The sequence below is a fragment of the Melospiza melodia genome, chromosome 15, assembly GCF_035770615.1.
Source record: "Melospiza melodia melodia isolate bMelMel2 chromosome 15, bMelMel2.pri, whole genome shotgun sequence".
Classification (NCBI taxonomy): Eukaryota; Metazoa; Chordata; class Aves; order Passeriformes; family Passerellidae; genus Melospiza; species Melospiza melodia.
The window spans coordinates 18,054,486-18,071,606 of NC_086208.1; the positions used below are offsets into that span (position 1 = coordinate 18,054,486).

At 52.3% G+C, this 17,121-nt stretch overlaps 1 protein-coding gene across 1 annotated transcript in view; it reads right to left on the reverse strand.

The window, feature by feature from the left end:
• Positions 1-17,121, reverse strand: part of PCSK6 (proprotein convertase subtilisin/kexin type 6) — a 34,191-nt gene that overhangs the window by 7,777 nt on the left and 9,293 nt on the right. The window contains exons 3-14 of the mRNA XM_063169939.1: positions 15,205-15,315; positions 14,453-14,596; positions 13,796-13,872; positions 13,098-13,186; positions 9,819-9,991; positions 6,008-6,220; positions 5,671-5,771; positions 4,059-4,162; positions 3,472-3,589; positions 2,455-2,643; positions 2,068-2,204; positions 5-184 (exon numbers count right to left, since the gene is read on the reverse strand). Coding sequence (XP_063026009.1) covers positions 5-184; positions 2,068-2,204; positions 2,455-2,643; positions 3,472-3,589; positions 4,059-4,162; positions 5,671-5,771; positions 6,008-6,220; positions 9,819-9,991; positions 13,098-13,186; positions 13,796-13,872; positions 14,453-14,596; positions 15,205-15,315 — 1,636 coding nt within the window. The remainder of the gene's footprint in view (positions 1-4; positions 185-2,067; positions 2,205-2,454; positions 2,644-3,471; positions 3,590-4,058; positions 4,163-5,670; positions 5,772-6,007; positions 6,221-9,818; positions 9,992-13,097; positions 13,187-13,795; positions 13,873-14,452; positions 14,597-15,204; positions 15,316-17,121) is intronic.

A 17,121-nucleotide genomic window follows, 5' to 3' on the forward strand; every position in this document is an offset into this window, starting at 1 on the left:
TTACCCGCGTACTCCTCCTCCTCCTCCGCCACCTCCACCTGGCTCTGCAGGAAGGCGGCTCTGGACGGCTCCATCTCCGACGTTGGCACTTCCAGGGACCTGCCCCGGGCCTGCGGCCCACTCAGGGCAGTGTAAGGGTGCTCGCCTGTCCCGTAGAAGACGAGGCTCCACTCCTTCAGCTTCCCTGTGGGGCAGACACAACATCACCCATCTCCTCCCTGTCTGGGGGACCGGGTTTTGGGGGAAGCAGGAGGAGGATGGACTGGACCATCAGGGTGTCACTGCTGGCACAGCAATGCAGAAGCAAACAGTGAATACCCAGAAATGTTCATCAGCCCCTGAGCTTCCAGCCCACACAGATGCAGCTGTTTAAGCCACTTACAAAGGATTTTTAATTCCATAACTCATCTGAGGAACTGCAGCATCACCAGAGTCTCCGAGTCCAACACTGGAGAGAACCGGTAATTTTAAAAGCTCCACAATAGAGGATTATTTCTGTCTGACAAAAGCCACCCGGCACACACTGGATTATTTCTTGCTGCTGTTGCTCCAGCCCTCTCTTTGCCTGACACAACAGAAGTCTGAGCTTGGCATTCCCCAAAACACTGTAGTGCACCTGGTGAGACCCCCCCCAAGGCCTTACACCCACACCAAGACCCTTCACAAGCCACGTGGCTTTGGGGAGAGAGTCCAAAAATGCTGCTGTTTCTAACCAACGCTGTTTTTCTTCCAATTCCCCGTCAATGCGAGTCACTTCATGCCCGCAGTGTGCTCGGCTTTAACTCCTAATCCCTGTGTTTCCAGGAAGGGCTTAAAATTTGCAATACCCAAATCCTTTGGCTCTCCCAAAGGGAGAGAGGACACACCTGCTGCACCAAGCAGTGCTGGTGTGGAGCCTGCAAAGGGCTGAGCTCCGGCAGCATCAGCTGGGGAAGCGCCTTTGCCAAAAGAATTGAGTTTGCTTTAAATCTAAAATATCCTGCGTGAGGAAAGCCCAGGCTGCACAGGGCTGGTGTGGGGGTGCAGCAGTACCAGCGACATGACACTCTTAGTATTTAATTTATATTAAATTAACCAATTTAGTGGTATTAAATTAACATTTAATACTAATTTCTGCTATGAGCTGGGAGCATCTTTCCTCTTTTTCCTCTTGCTGTGCCCTCTCTACTTCAAACCCAGTGCAGACTTTTTGAGGGGATGACTTAATACACTCGTTTTCATTTTGTTTTGCCAAACCCTGATGCCCGTGAGGGGCTCAGAAACACCAGCCACAAACTGTAAATACCAGGGCAAAAGCAGCTCTGTGGGCGCTTTGCTGCTGCTCTCCAAGTTCAAAAGATTTGGGGTGAAGGCAGCAAACAGAAACACTTTCAGTGCAATGCACCCCCACATGCATCTCCCGCCAGAAAGTAGCGTGGGAGAAATTTTTAATATTCTCCTGGCTTCCTATCAATGATTGTGTGGGTTTAACACCCCCACAGCACACGCCAGCCCCAGGCAGGATGCTTCACATCCCGCTGCCCCCAGCCAGCGAGGCGGGGCTGGATCCTGCCCACACGGCTCCTGTGCTGGGAAGGGGTCAGGGAGCAGGGGGACACGGCAGGGCTGGGGACATGCAGGGGGCCAGGCTGAGCCCAGCCACCCCCCACCAGCGTGGTGGCAGCCCAGGGAGGATGTCCATCTGTCTGCAGCCCGAGGGGCATGGTCCCCTTGCGCCGTTGCACAACCAACCCACATGCCAGATGTCCCAGCAGCGAAGCAAAACAAACAAACAACAATTACAGCTCTTGGGTTTCCTCGTTTTGACTCATTACAGTTTAATTTTGGAAACCTGGCTCTCGGGTGCAGCCAGTTTACTGCTACTGCTGCTGCTGCTGTGAGGAAACCAGCTTCCAGCTCAGCCAGACCGGCAGCCTCCTGCGTTCAGAGCTAACGTTTCATTCCCATTTTTTAAAATCTGGGCAATACGGTTTTGCTGGAGACCATGAAACTCACAGTAAAATTTACAGCCGAATGAAGCAGCCAGGAAAGGGATTTGGGAGCTGGTGGGCACTGGGGGATCCTTACCTTGCACGGCGGGGTTGCGCACTTGGGATGGCGTGTCGTGGATCTCCAGGGTCCACTCCCCCGCCGCCCGCTCCCCCCAGCAGTGCACGGTCATGAACTCCCAGCCCTTGAAGCCTTCATTGGAGTGGTCAAACACCCTGCAACGGTAATGCCACAAACCAAGAAATGTGACTTTGGATGCTGTATTTTTCAGAAAAGGGAGATGGGTTGAAATCCCAAATTGAGGATTTTAGGGATCCCTGCATGCACACACCTCGCACAAAGCTCCCCTGCAGCTGAAACCTGCGCATGCTTCCCACCTTCCCCCCGAAACCCAAGAAAACTTACAGCACCCCCCTAAAGGAGGATGCTGCCCAGCCCAGACACCCTGGCTCGGGCTGCCCTCACCTCCTGGCCAGGAGCTGTGACCGTGTCCCGGCCGGGGAGATGAGGCTGATCTGGAGGTCCCCGCGGCGCGGGTGGGCGATGCTGAGCCGCACCACGACGTGCTCCAGGTACAGCACGTGCTGGTCGCGCTGCTCGGCGCAGGCGCTGCTCAGGGTGCTGGCCCGCAGCACGTGCTCGGCTCGGATGTACCTGCCAGGGACAGGGAATGGCATCAGGATGGGGACAGAGTGCCCCTGGCTCCCTGGCATGGACAGCCTGCTAGATCAGACCCTGGTCTCCTGCTGCTTCACAGCAAAAATTATCTTATCTGCCACGGCAATTCCCAGTGTCCTAGCAGGGGAATTTGCTGAATTGCTGGATGGTAACCAGACGAGTTTGAAGTGCTTCGAAGATCTATGCCTTATGGGCTGCAAGGGCGCTGCTTTATTATAATTATGAGTGCAGCACTCCACTTTGGGCTGTAATTAGTGTCTGTATCAGATAAATAGCTTCATGAACACACTTGGCTCTGCACTCATTCCTGTTTTGCATATGCGAGTCTCTAAAAGACTTTTCTGATTAACAGCTCTCTTGCTGTACAGCCAGGCATTGGTAAATGAGGAGTCACTTGGTCAGATCCCTGATCCCACTCTTCACCTAGGAGGGACTGACCTACCAAGGATGGGATGTGAACCTGAGCTGGAATGAGCCTGAAGTCAAACTCAAAGAGAACCAAGACACCGGAAATTTGGTAATTTTTGCAACAAATCACCGGTTTTTGGTGTCTATCATCAAGACAAAGTGTTCAGTGTAAGGATGGAGAGACCAACACATCACTGCTCACACAGGACACACCCAGCAGGCAAGGTGGGTTTGATCTCTCACTGTCAACCCTCAAAATCTCCCTGCTGATCACTCATCTGGGAAGCAAAATCTTGCAAAAGAGAAAAAAACCCCACCCACTATCAAAGCTGGCCCTGGAGAGCCCTAATGGGACCTGCACTTCACCAAGCCATGCACAGACCCCACAACACTCACTTGGGCACCCTGTCCAGGCTTCCCACGCAGACGTGCTGGGGAGGAACCATCCTCCACTTCTTGGCTTCCACCACAATAGCGTCAGCATCCACCAGTCCAAAGCCATATAGATGGCTAACTGGAAAGAGAGAAGACTCAGAAACCCTCAGCCTGCCTAGCAGGGGTCAGGAGCTCCTCCTCAGTGATGGTGGAGCATCCTCCAACCGTGGGGAAGGTGTGGAGTTGACCCCACTGGGGTATGAGGTGTTTCAGCATATGGAGCTCATCACCCTGGCCAAGTTACACCCCAAATCCACACAGACACCATGGAAAACCCATTGCTGGGAGCAGCCCAAGGAAAGTAGCAAGAAACTCTGCAGCTCAAGATAGTCTCCACCAAACAAGTTTCCCAAATCTCCACCAAGCAAGAGTTACAAGCATCTCACCCCATGAATTACTGCCCTCTCCTCCCTCCACTTAGCAGCCTGAAGGTAGGAATGAACCCAATAGTGGCCACCCACAGTGAACTGTCCCCATAAGTGAAGCTCAGGAGAGCTTTATTTCCCTTGGCTGGCTGTTCTTGCCCTGCCATCCCCACGGCCTCTCACCTTTATGCCCTGCTCCGTTGGTTTTCCAGTCGGGCGCTCGCAGGTGCCCCGGCCGCGAGGTTTTGACCAGCAGGTGCTGGACATCCCTCCAGGTGAGCAGGGGGCTGCAATGACACGTGGCTCATGGGGTGCAGCAGCAGCAGGTACCCCACTGAGTTAAAAAATAACAAAAACACACCAGCCACCCCCTTTGCTCTTTCCTGCTTGAAAAAAAAGCAAGAAATTATGATTTAAATGCTGACCACTTGCGGAGCCTGAGCAGAGTGGTGTGCCCCAGGAAGGGATGCCACATGCCCATGAGAATTGCAGGATTTACTCCTGGATAAGGCTGTTTAGCTCTCAGGCTCTAGGGTAGAAATGAAGCAAATAAGGAAGGTTTTCTCAATTTTTTTGAAGGAGACAGGGAGAAAAGCTGAGGCAGGATAGTGGGCTCAGCATCTCACTGATACACAATGCTGAGCAAACCTTCCCTTTAGAGAAATAACAGCAAAAAATTGCTGGAAATAAAACCTGGGTTGTTCATTAAACAGAAAAATTAAACCCAAATCGCCTCTACCTCCCCAGGCGGGGTTTGTGTGTTCAGAGTGCTGGACATTGAGTGCTCTGGGCTTCTGAGCCCCCTCATGACCCCAGCTCAGGGATATTGCTGGAGAATTTTCCTCGCTTTACTTACAGTCAGTTGTTCAGCTTCTCGAGCTGGGATTTATATTGCTCTCGAGCAACATTTAAAGAAAGAAATTCAATTTATTCTCTCTTGTCATAATGGAATGCCTGAGCACCAAGCTCTGGTAGTTAATGTTGCGGTTTATGCCTCAGCTAAACTATTCAAAAATTACATCTAAAGCTTTTAATATATTTGTAATGAAAACTGCATCTCCGGAAATGCTCTCACCCGACCTGGGTGTTGGGATTAAACCAGACAAGGAGGAATGGAGCCACAATCACCATGCCTGGATGAGAGTGCGGCGCTGCCCTGAGGCTTATTCTTATTCCCAGCCTTTATTTTATTTCCACTCCATAAAAATAATAATAAGCTCATGAAAAGACACTCCGTGAAGCAACACAGGGATGCCCAAGGGCTCTTCCTGGGCTGGGGGACCATGATGGAACCAGAATGGGATTGGGATGGGAACAAGAGGAAAAGAGCAGCTAGTTTGAACCAGGGGTGTGTTACTGAAAATCAAGTTCTGTGAGTTTTTGACATTATGAAAAAGCAGTCTTTTCCCCCCAGAAATGCAACACTTGCTGAAAACCATCACTTCTGCCGACATTTCCCAATATCTGTGATGTTTTCTGACTTTTTTTTCCTGGAAAGTATTTATAAAACTCCCGTTGGAGCTAGCTGTCAGCAGTTTCAGTGCACCTACTGAAAAGCTTGACTGATGTCATCCACCCCAAACTTTGCAACACATGGCAACACATGAAGAATTAGATCAATAAAACACCTGTGGGAAGATCAGATTCCAGACAACAACACTGCCAGCAAGGAGCCATTTAAAACAACTCTGTCATTTTGGTCACTGTAGAGGAAACAAAACCACCTTGTTTCTTTCAGGTTTTGCTCAGCAGGTGCTAAATGTGGGAGCATTTCTCCTGGCCAGGTTACACTTACTTTGCCTCCAAGGCCAAGGCGATAATGCCGGCGACCATGGGGGCGGACACGGAGGTGCCGGTGTGGCCGTCGGTGCAGCGGTGCCGGAGATCCGTGGTCACCTGAGAGAGAGGAGCTGCAGCCCCCAAAATGCTCCCAGCACGGGCACTGCCCCAGCAAACCTCCACCCTTTCACCCATCTGCCAGGGACATAATGACATCCCTGAGCAAAAAGCAGAGCAAAACCCACTGCAGGCTAAGGGCAAAGCCTAGCTCTTACACCTGAGCCATCACCCAGCCCAGCCAACAGAAAACCCCCGTGGGATGCTGCCCTACTGGGGGTTGGGGTAAAACTCACAATTTTCCGCTCATAAAACGCGCCGCTGCTGTAGGTGGTGGCGAGGGTGGAGGCACATTCCTCCAGGTACCAGGGCTTGTAGCCATTCTCAGTGGTGCTGCTGATGGAGATGGTGTAGATGCTGTTGGTGTAGCCGTCACAGGAGCAGTAGTCGCCCTCTCTGCCGCCGTTCCCCGACGCCCAGACGAAAATGGACCCCAGTCCCCGGCGACCCTGCGGGCACAGAGAGCGTGGGGGGTTAGAGGAGGTGTTTGCCCAGGATGAGGGGTGATGTCAGCGTGGGGAAGAGGGGTAAGTCTGGTTTTTGGGTGTTTGGTTAGGGTGGAAGGATGGGTCCCACCCTGCCCAACATTCAGCCCCCTGTATCAGTCCCCACAATGTGCCTCTTGGCTCAGTCAGTCCCAGTTTACAGGCAGTGACTCCCCAAAATCCAGCAACAGGATTTTGGCATTTTCCATGGGGCAAAACATCTTGGGTATTCAAAGTCCCTGGACCACAGCATGGGTGCTTTTAGGGATAGCCCTGCAGGAGGAATTGGCAGAGAACCCCCAAACCCCAAATCTCCCATGCCCACAAAGCCACTCATGAACCACTCAAACCACCAGAATCCTTCTCCCAGCCTATCCTTAAAAGTTGCTTTTGCTTGTCTTCTATTTGTTAACTCCCACCCTTTTCTGTCCCCGCCATCACTTGGCTGGAACCTCTGATGGAGCCATCCCCACAGGGTACAGCTGTGACCCCATTGGGAATTGGGGAGTGGGAGGGATGTGCCTGCTGCCCAGACCTCCCTGGAGCCAGGGGAAAATCCCACCTGGCAGCAGCAGCTGTGGTGCCAACAAGGGGCCCCTAAAGCAGCCAACACCCCAGGAATGAGCCCCATTCACTCCTCCATCCAACCACTGCCAGGACACCCAGGAACAGCCCAGCCCTGCGGGGGTTCACAGCAAGGTGAACATCCTAAAAAGGAGGATTTTTGGTGAGCCAAAAGGGTTAGGGGCAGGAAATGAAGTGGCTGGTTCTGTTCCGTGCCCCGTGAGGCAGAGCTCTCCGGGGAGGATGGAGCTGCCGGGCTTGGCAGGCGCGCGAGCAGCGCAGCAGCCCCGACCTCCCCGCGGCTGCTCCTGCCACGGAGAGATCTCAGTGCTCGCCTGGGCAGATCTGCTGTTTACCTCCCTCCCACTGCTCTGTGGCAGCTTCCTCCACAAAAAATAATAATAACAACAATAATAATAATAATAAAGCAGCTTTGCTCTGGAGGAATTCACCGGGATTTACTGTGGGCTTTAGGCGCCGGGGGGAGCGGGAAGGTTTATTACCTGTCTCGCCCCCCTCCTGGGGCAGAGGCTTTCTGAGCTGACCCTGCCTCTGGATAGACAGTCTAAGTCAGGCTTTTTCCTTACTTTATGAAAGTTTTCATTATCTGGGCTGCCTCCCAGCAAAACTGGGTGGGTATTTCCCTAGCAAAGATTAATAGAGCTGTCTGGAGCTCTGCAAGAAAAAGTGCAATTGCCAAGGGAATTACTGCCCTGCTCCACGTCACGGAGAGCTCGACCCAGCTTGCCAGCCCACCAAGCCTGCTGCTGGCATCTCCCATCCCACTTTCCAGGGTTTCCTGGATCTGCAAGGAAGCATAATCCCAGCCCACACACTCGATGCAGACAGCGACTGTCCAGCTCACCCACACCAAAGTCAAAACACCTCCAAGGATGGGTCCCACTGCATGCAACACAAGCCTTCCCAAATCACTAATCAGAGGAATAAAACCTGACACAATTGGCCAAGCATCTGGAGATGGAGCAATGATTTTGGTTGGGATCAGGAGACTGGGAGCCCAGACCTCCCTTTCATCCCTCACCCGAGTGTCGCACCCATGGGACCCAAGAAAGGCTCAGACCTGCTCCAAACCCACATCCCCTGACACCCAGGCAGGGCTGCACTGGGGGAAAGTGGGTTTGGAGACAGCACAGTCACCTGAGGACATGAACAGGCACATGAATGACACAATAACAATGCACATACAGCTAACACCTGACAGCATTTCCTGGTGAGCAAGAGCTCACCACAATTGCAGCTCCTTCAGATTGGAAAAATCCATTCTTTCCCTTTGCTCTCAAACAAGGAACTATCAAGATTTCTGTAAGCAGACCCCAAACTTCCAGCTTCTTAATTTGCCATCCTTCTAAGACAATGCAATGCCAGTGAGGGGCTCCTGGCTGCTATAAAACCTGAATCTGGGCATCACTTAAAACAGGGAATCCCTCCCTGGCCAAGCTGGGGCTGATCCAGCTCACCCCAGCAGCTCATGGGTTGGCTGTGGGATGCACAGCATCTCCTGCTTCCGCAGCTCTGCAGGGCCTGGGTGTTTGCCCAACAGCACTCCATGAGTGACCAGGATAAATATCCCCTCGTTAGCTTGGGAACTAATAAAGTGTGGCTGGAGGAACAAGAAACAAGATGATAAATTACCCCAGCGCAGTCCTATCGCTAATAGATAAAGGTTATTTTAATGTTTCCATTAAAAACTCAATTTTAAGGATTTATAACTTGGTTACAGCTGTTTGCTTGGGCTAAAGGTGGCAGTTTACTATCTGCTTGCAGCTTTCCTTGTTATTTAAGGAGATGGAGTTGGCAATTACGAGTTGTGCATGTGGGATAGTGGGTGCTGCAAACACGGGGTGGCAGTGGTGGGACTGGGGTGTCCCCTGGGAGGCAAAAACAAGCATCCTGAGACAGTGGGGCTGTGCTAGGCAAGTACCCTGCTGCTGCCCGTTTGCTCCTGCATGGAAAAATAAGGTCTAAAAAGCAGCTTGTTCCCCGTATTTACACGGCGTGAACTGCCCGGCACTTCAATGGATTCCTCGGCAGGCTCACCGCCCCAGCAGGAAATCAAGTAAACAGTGGGAAAAGCACTCCACCCTATTTTTAGATAAGAGGCCGCCCCAACGCCCCGCACACTGCGGGAAGAGGCAGCAGAGGAAGGAGTGGTGGCAGAGGTTGAAGTGGGGGCTTCACAGCCTGACCCAGGGCTGCTGGCAATGGAATCCCACCCCCAGATTCTCTGGAGCACCCAGGGAACAGCCACTGTGGAGCCCTGAGCCACTGCGACACTTACCCACAGCGCCCACCAAGCTGCCAAAGGCCTTGTTCCCAATGCTTTAGCCAATATTGGGCATTTTTTAAAAGTACCCAAAAAGGGAAGGGGCACAGGAAGGGGCCAGGGCATCCCCAGCAGGGATTGACAGCTGTCAATCATATGTGATGTTGGCCAAACAAGGACAACAATCCATTGTCAGACCCTGTGGCAACACCCATGTCCCACCCCAGCCATGACACAGCCGCTTGTTCTGGGGGGAAAACCAGAGAAATGCTTAATGTGACAGAGGCCCCTGGGAAAGGATACCAGGAATCCAAAGAGCATGGAGGAGATGGTTGGACATACTGGGGATTGGGATACTGCTGTTTCCATCCACACCAGCATCCAGGGGGACATTTTGGGGTGCAAAGTTACCCCCCCAAGAACCGCTTTGGGTTTCTCATCCCGGCAGAGCTTTGCACCACCTGGGGCCTCCCTGCTCTGCCGGGGCCGTGCCGAGGGGTCCCACCACCACAGGCACCTCCCGCCGTCACCACCCTCGGCCGCCAAATCCACCGGAGCTCTTAGGGGACAACCAGGAAAAATCAGAGATGATTGGCGCCCCCCGCCCCAGCCCTAGTGCTGGCATCGCCTCGGGGGCCGAGCTGCCCATCCCCACACCAGACCCCAGGACAGGAGGAGGAGGGCGAGCGCGTCTGGGCGCTGTGGGATCCACACCTTTTTAATGCCTTGCTCAAAAGCCTGTTTGGCCAATAGACCAGGTCCATCAACTGTCTTCCCATCATCATCTGGCCCCCAGCTCGCGCTGTAAATGTCAATGTAATCGGGTCTGATGCCAAGCGACTTCGCTTCAACAACATCTGTTACATCTCCATCTAACATACGAATGCCTAAAAGCACAAAAACATCAGACATTAGGGCTTCATGGCGTGGATGACAGCGTGAGGATTGCAATCAAAGGGCTTTGTTAACGGCGGCGGAAACCGCGCCTGGAATAGCTTCAGCCCGTGGCCCCGCATGCCAACAAGCCTGGCAGCAGGAGGCTGGGGAGCTACGGGGAAACTTCTCTGTGTTGCTGGCTTCATGGCAAGGGATGGACAAGGGGGTGTTAAAATTCACTTCCCCTCCTCCAGTGGGGAATGGGTGGTGGTAGTGGTACTGCACTCCCCAGTGACAAAATCCCCCTTTCTCCCCTTATGATTCCTTAGCCAGCACATTTCTCCACCTGGAAGATTTTGGTGTTTCCTGAACTCATGCCTCCCCCATCTTCAGGCACATTGGTGGGATGAAGTTTCTCCCCTCGAGTGAGGATGACTATGACTGTTCCCAAACCCCATCACTGCCCAACTGATGCCAGCAGTTCCCTGGAGAGGGAAAAGCCCCAGGAAAAAAACCCAGGTTGTGGTTTGTATGGCCAAAACCAGAACCAGGACCCCAACACATGGTGGGACAACAATGCCATCTGGGATAACTCTCACTTTCAGCTGGGAATGCCAGCAGGTACAGCTAGGATGCTCACAGGCAGAGCCCACCAGCCATGCTGGGATGGGCTGGGGGATTGCTGCACACCCCCAGCCTCTGACTGCTGCAATATGAGAGCACAACCCCCTCTGCCCTCCATCACCCTTTCCCTGCTGGATTTCCTCTCAATACAGCGGGTAGAGGATGCCAGGCACCCCAGCAGGCTGCCCAGAAACAGCCCTTGCAGGAAAAGCAATGCTGAAAATTTCAGCATCGTATTTTGTCAGCCAGGGAGAGTCTGGTTTATGAAAACGCATTTCCCCTTCCACATGTATTTTGTCTTAAAGCAAACAAATGCAGGCAGATGTCATTCCAGCTGCAGCTGTGCTCTGGACACCAGTCAACTCAAATATCTCCTTCTGACGCTGTCCCCAGCCAGCCAAAACCAAGCTTAGAAATGTAAAATCAGGGAGCAGAGCTGTTCCCAAAAAATTCCTCTTTGTCAACAAGAAAACACAAGGAGAAGGGGCGAAGAGCCAAGCCCAGTGTCTGAGCTGCACACGGCAAGGAAAGCCAGCTGAGGGATGGGGTTTGTGCTTGCTGTGCGTGGCTGTTCTCATCAACAAGCCCAAAATCAGCCTAAAGTCAACCCAAAGCCAACCGAAAGTCTGCCCAGAGACAGCCACCCACAATGAGGGGCTCTCTGGTAAAATAATGGGGAGCAGGAGGGAGCAGGGGTGGGTGCTGCAAAATAAATGAGGTTTGTGTCACACGGGGAGCAGCACCGACCTCCAAAGCGAGCGTTGGAGGAGAGGGGAGAGGAGGAGGAATGGCAGGAGCCCTTTCCTTGAGCAGTGATGTGTTTTGCCCAGGGCATATGAAAAGCAATGCAAGAGCACTGAAGAGCAGCCAGTAAAATTAGATGGGAGCTCTCCGAGTGTGACAAATAGGCTTCCCCAACAAGTTGTGCTCATTAATCGCCGCTTTATTTGTGTAATCCATCTAAAATCACTCTCGCTGCAGCTATAGCGTATTTTCCTCCATGATCCCAAACTTGATACAGCTCAGACTCTATTTTTCCCCTTTGCCTGCTCACGTTGTGGGAAGCCCCCGGCCCCCAGCCCTCTGCCAGGTGTCTTGTCTCACTCAACACCTCCCCAGCACACCCCTGAGGCAAGGCACTCGTTAAAGGGAGCAAATTAAAACGAGACCCAGAGGTCGTCATAAAGTCAACAAGGAACCCTCGTCTCCACAGCTGCTGTAGAGAAAGGAGCATGAAGGGAATGGCCTGATCCTGCAGGATCCAATAAATCCCACCACGAGCTTTGCCTTGCTCTGCTGCTGCTTGCAGTGTGCTTGGAGATGGGTTTTTAGAGGCAAGAAGCCTCTAAGAAGCAAAAAGCCGTCACACATGTAGGGGGCACAGGAGATGGGATGGGATGATGTGCCATAGCCCTTACAGCCCTACCAGTCCACTCGTCACCCTCCCTGGGGTTATTTCTTCCCTCTGGAGATTTTCCCAGCACAGACAACACAGAAGGTTCTTGGCCAAGAGCAAGATCCCTGTGGACACTGCTCCCATGCAGACACAACTCTAACAAAATCTGTTTCCTGCACAGCCAGGATGAATAAGCCAAAAGAAGGAATTAAACCCCAAATCCACCACTGGGCACTTGGGTCCCTGCTGCTGACAGTCACTTCTCCCAGCACTGGGGTGGTAGGAGGGGCTGCAGGAAAAGCCCCTCTCCTGTTCCAACCATGCCAGGGATGGGTCTGAAGGCTGAAAGAACTCATCCCTAGGGATTTGTCCCCTACACTGTTTCACCAGCCATGTAAGGTGGGACACCACACTCCCACCCTTGCTAAGACCCTCATGTCCTCAGTGTTGGCTGTGTTGGCCGGAACTACCCCAGCTCAAACCAGCTCAGCTAATGCAAATGAACTCAGCAATGCAGATTAACACTAGGATCCAATTTGGTGATTGGATTTCCATTTGCTTTCCACACGTTATTTGAGGGGCTGTACAGAAAATTCCCTGTACGTGCATCTCTGACCCCCCCACCTTCTTGGTGTTTTTTCCCCCTAAGGGTATTTTTGGGGTTCTCCCCAGGCCCTCTGCTCTGAGCATCTCCTCAGCATCCCTTGACCCCACAAACGAGTGACATCAGCTCTGAACCTCAGCCAGCACCACTGACCACAGCAAACACAGCCACCCCAAAGGACAGAGCCCACAAGAGCAGTTGTGGACTTTTGGGGTGAAAACACCACATCCTCAATCCACATGCTCCCTCACAGCAAGGATGCAGCCCAGGCAGGAAGTTTCCACTCTAAATCCATGGAGCCAGAGTCCCCTGCATGCCATAGCACCCATCCTCCTCCCCAACACCCCTGGGGCTCCCTGCAGCCAAGGCACCACAGAGGAGATGGGGGAGCAGCACCCCACCGCTCCCCCAGGAGCCTGTTGGTGTGACCAGGGTGGCTGTGGTCCCTCAGGGGGTGCTGAGGGGCAGGGGAGCCGTGCAGGTGCAGCCTCACCTCCGATGCGGGCGTTGTAGGCGATGCCCACGATGCAGTAGGAGTTGTTGGCCGCCGCCGCCACCTCGCCCGCGCAGCGAGTGCCGTGCCTGCAAGGACAGACCCCATCAGCTCTGGCCATGGCCAAGGATCCCCCAGCCGCCCCACACAGCACCCAACACCAGCCCCAAGGCTGGAGCAGAGCGAGAAACTGCCCTTACCCAAAACCCACACCAAGCGGGTGGAGGAAACTAATGCTGAAAGCAATTTGCTGTTTGCATTTTGCACCTAAATCCAATTTGCTGTTTGCATTTTGCACCTTGATGCAACTTCCGCTTTGCATCTTGCACCTCTATGCAGGCTGCTCTTTGCATTCCTGTTTCCTTTCCACCTGTAACCATCCCACTTTATCTGAAGCCCAAAAAAATGCATCCAGGCTTTGCCATCTCAGCCACCCATCCTGACTCACATGGTTCAATCTCCAGACAGGGCAGGGAACCCCCTGGTGCTGTATTGGGTGGCTGGAGGATTCATTAGCAATTGGTGTGGTTGGCACCAGCTGAATTTGCATCAAATACAAGGACTTAGTGCAAAGTCCTTAACACAGCCTCCTCCTCAGCACTGGGAGTGAGGAAAGGGGCCTGGAAGGCCCCATAAGGGACACCCAGCCTCAGGAACACCCCCAGACCCCTTGCTCCATTACAATTATCACCACATACTTGTTCTCATTGCTGGCATCATAGCGTGGAGTGGGGTCGTGGTCATTCCCATTAACATCATAGCTTGCAAGAGGGTCCTGAAAATATTAGATTCACCATTAAATTCAACTTACTAGGTGCTTGTGGTGGCCAGTAGCTGCAGTGATGGCCAGCTCAGGCAAGCAGAGCAGAAAATTGCATTTTCCCTTTAGTTTCTGTCTGTTTGCTCAGAATAAATAGTTTTAGGCTGCAGTCCTGCGTGTTTCCCAGGGGAAATATCCTGCTACCTCAGGAACTGCTCCTCTGAACCCCAAATCCTGCTGGGTTCAGCACCCCCCTCCCTCCCATTCTGGCCATGTGGGGTTTGAGCTGGGCTGAATGGATTCATGCTGGTTTTTGGCTCTGCCCTGGTGAGCAGAGGGAGGAGGCTGCTTCCCAGGCAGCTGCAAAGGGAGTTCCCCCAATCCTCTTTATCTAAAAACCTCATTTCCTTCTTAAAAACATCTCAAGCTTTTTTAAAAAAAAAAAAACAAAAAAAACCAAAAAAACCAAAAACAAACCTTTTCCTCTAAATATGCCAATGCACAGCCTTCAGCTGTGTTTACAGTCTGAAATTCTCCATGAATCAATTCATGGTGAGGATGAGCCCCAGTCCATCCCGTCCATCCCCCAGCTCACGTAGTTCTGCAGGAGGTCGGGGTGGTTCCTCTCTATGCCGTCATCCAGGATGGTGACCACCACGTTCTTGCCTGTGTAGCCCCTCTGCCAGGCTGCCAGGATGTTCATCTCTGACCTGCACCGACTGTTTTTATCACTGCAGTGCTGCGGGGACAAGCACAGCTGCAAAAGGGCTGCAACCCCATCCCAGCCCATCTAAGCAAACAGCCAGGCTGGGAGCCCATTTAATCAACCAGAAAATATATTTACAACCCACCCCCTGCCATATAACTTGCAGATTTGTTATAACTTTACTCCACAGATCAAACCCATCCTGCAGCAGTTAATCCAGGCAATGCTATCTCCCCATTATTCTTTTCCTCTTCCATTTCAAGTACTATGGGCTCCTGGGTTTTGAAGTGCTCACTTCCTTTCCGCCCTTAATTTTCGATGAATTTCCCTGTCAAATACAGATCGATGAAGCAGGCAGGAGAAAAATTATATTACAAATAGATGGCTGCAGCTCTGGGATGGGTAAAATACAGCAGTGCTGCTCCCAAGCCTTTGCTGTGCAGACCATGAAGAGGGGCTGCTAACAGGGGTGAAACACTTCAAACCAGACTCTCAGGTGTATTAATTCACAATTTTTAAATCCTGCTGCCAAGCACATTTGATGCTATTATTTCATTACTGGCTGGGCTGAGCAAAGATTGATGATGCATTTGCTTAGAAATAAATGAGCCCCCATAAAGCAGTGACAGGGAGACACCCACCAGGTACCACATGTTAGGCCACACCGGGTCGTTGAAGGGCAGGGCGTGTGGCTCCCCTCGGGCCTGCCTCTTCACCCTCCTCTTCACCTCCTGCTGCTGCAGCCAGTCCACCTGCAAGCAGAGACCTGGGTCAGCACCACCCACGGGCACTGAGCCTGGCGTTGCCCACTGAACTGGGATGTGGGATGCAGAAGCAGCGCCAGCCTCAGCCTGAACCCCATGCTCTGGCATACCCCCATCTCCGTTAGCAAAGCTGCCGTGGAGACAGCAGCTCCATTTGGAGGGAGACGGGATGGATGGACAGACAGACAGGGTGAGCTCAGCTGGCTGAGCTGTCTAAGCCAGAGCAGATTCCCCTGCTGGAGCACAAGCACCGGCGGCTGGGAGCGCGTGCCTGAGCCCCCGCGCTCAGCGCAGCACAGAAGCACGCGCTGGAGCCCCGCTGCAGACACACCACATATTTCAGTGTTTAGCCAAAGTTTTGGACAAGACTCAGGTGCTTGGCTTAGATTTTGGGCTGATCCTTCCTGCCGACTGGGAGGCAGCAGCTCAGCCCTGAGGCTGTTCCACCTGGCTCCAGGGCTGCTCATCCTTCGAGCTCCTTCCTCCTGATAAAATACAAAAACTGTGGGCTTTACCCAAGCACAACACGCATTTCCCAAAAATATGTGATGGCCACACACGGCTGTGACAGATCTCAGGGGACGTGGCCAGCTCCACACAAGTATTTTTGGCAGTGGCTGCGTGTGAGGTGGCCTTGGAGCCGACCACTCTGACATTTGTTTGCGTTCCAGCGGGGCGTGACACGCAGGGAGATCAAACGGGAAATGATCTGGAAAAGGCCATGATTGGGAAATGCTGGTGTTTGCCCACGGCGCTGTGGTGGCAGCTGCCTAAGGTGCTGCTTTGGAAGCAGCCCCATCCCATCCCTATCAAACATTAACCAGCCCCCAGACCCTTTATTGCCACACAAAGGGCTTTCCTGCCTTCTGCATGGAGGTGAAGCACAAGTTTAGTGAAAAAAGGTTATAAAAGTAATTTATGGACCAAATCTTTACAGATGTTCATGCTGGGGGAGAAAGGAGGCACGAGCCAATGAGCTGTGAGGGCTGTGTGGCACATCCCTCCTTGCTGGACACTTTCTTCCTGATGGCTCTGGGTCTTTTGGGAGCTACTCATGGGGATGTCTCTAGTGTTGTGACAAAGGTTTTGTAACAAAAGGAATAAAAAATACAAAGTGCAACTTTTGTTGAGCTCATTTATGTAAAACTGTCAGCTGAACTGAGTTCCTGCACAGTTTATTGCTTTGTGCCTCAGATGGAGGTGGATGTCAGAAACCCGACAGCTTCCAGCCTAGAGCTTGGGTTTTAAACACATATATATTATAAAGAAAAAAAACACTGTTGAAAGAGGGAGAAAAAAATGTATTTCATAGAAAAATGATTTTCCACGCTGCCTTGGCTGCCGAGAGTGCACCACTTTGCTTACACAGTGATGGATTTAAACACTGGAAGCAAAAATATAACTTCATGGTCTAGTTAAAAAAAAATAAAAATACATTAAATAGGGGTTATGGCCCAAATAACAGGCTTTTTTCCTTAAAGCACCACTCCCTGGCAGCATTTCCATGAGTCTGGCTGCCCAAGACACAGCTACCACCTTTCCCTGCTGCTTTGCAGGATGCAGGAATGATGGTAAGGTGTGGGATTTTGGGGGGTTTTGCCAGGAGCTGCCTCACAGGGATGTCTTCATCTCAAGCAGGCTCCTGATCGACCCCAGCACTGCCAGCCAGGAGTCAATGGAGCCATCGTGTGTGGACACAGAGAAATCAGCAGTTTAAGGACATTGATTTCAATGAAGAGTTGATAAATCTATGTGGCTGGCATGGGAAAATAAGCAAGCAGGAGGAGTCTGGGG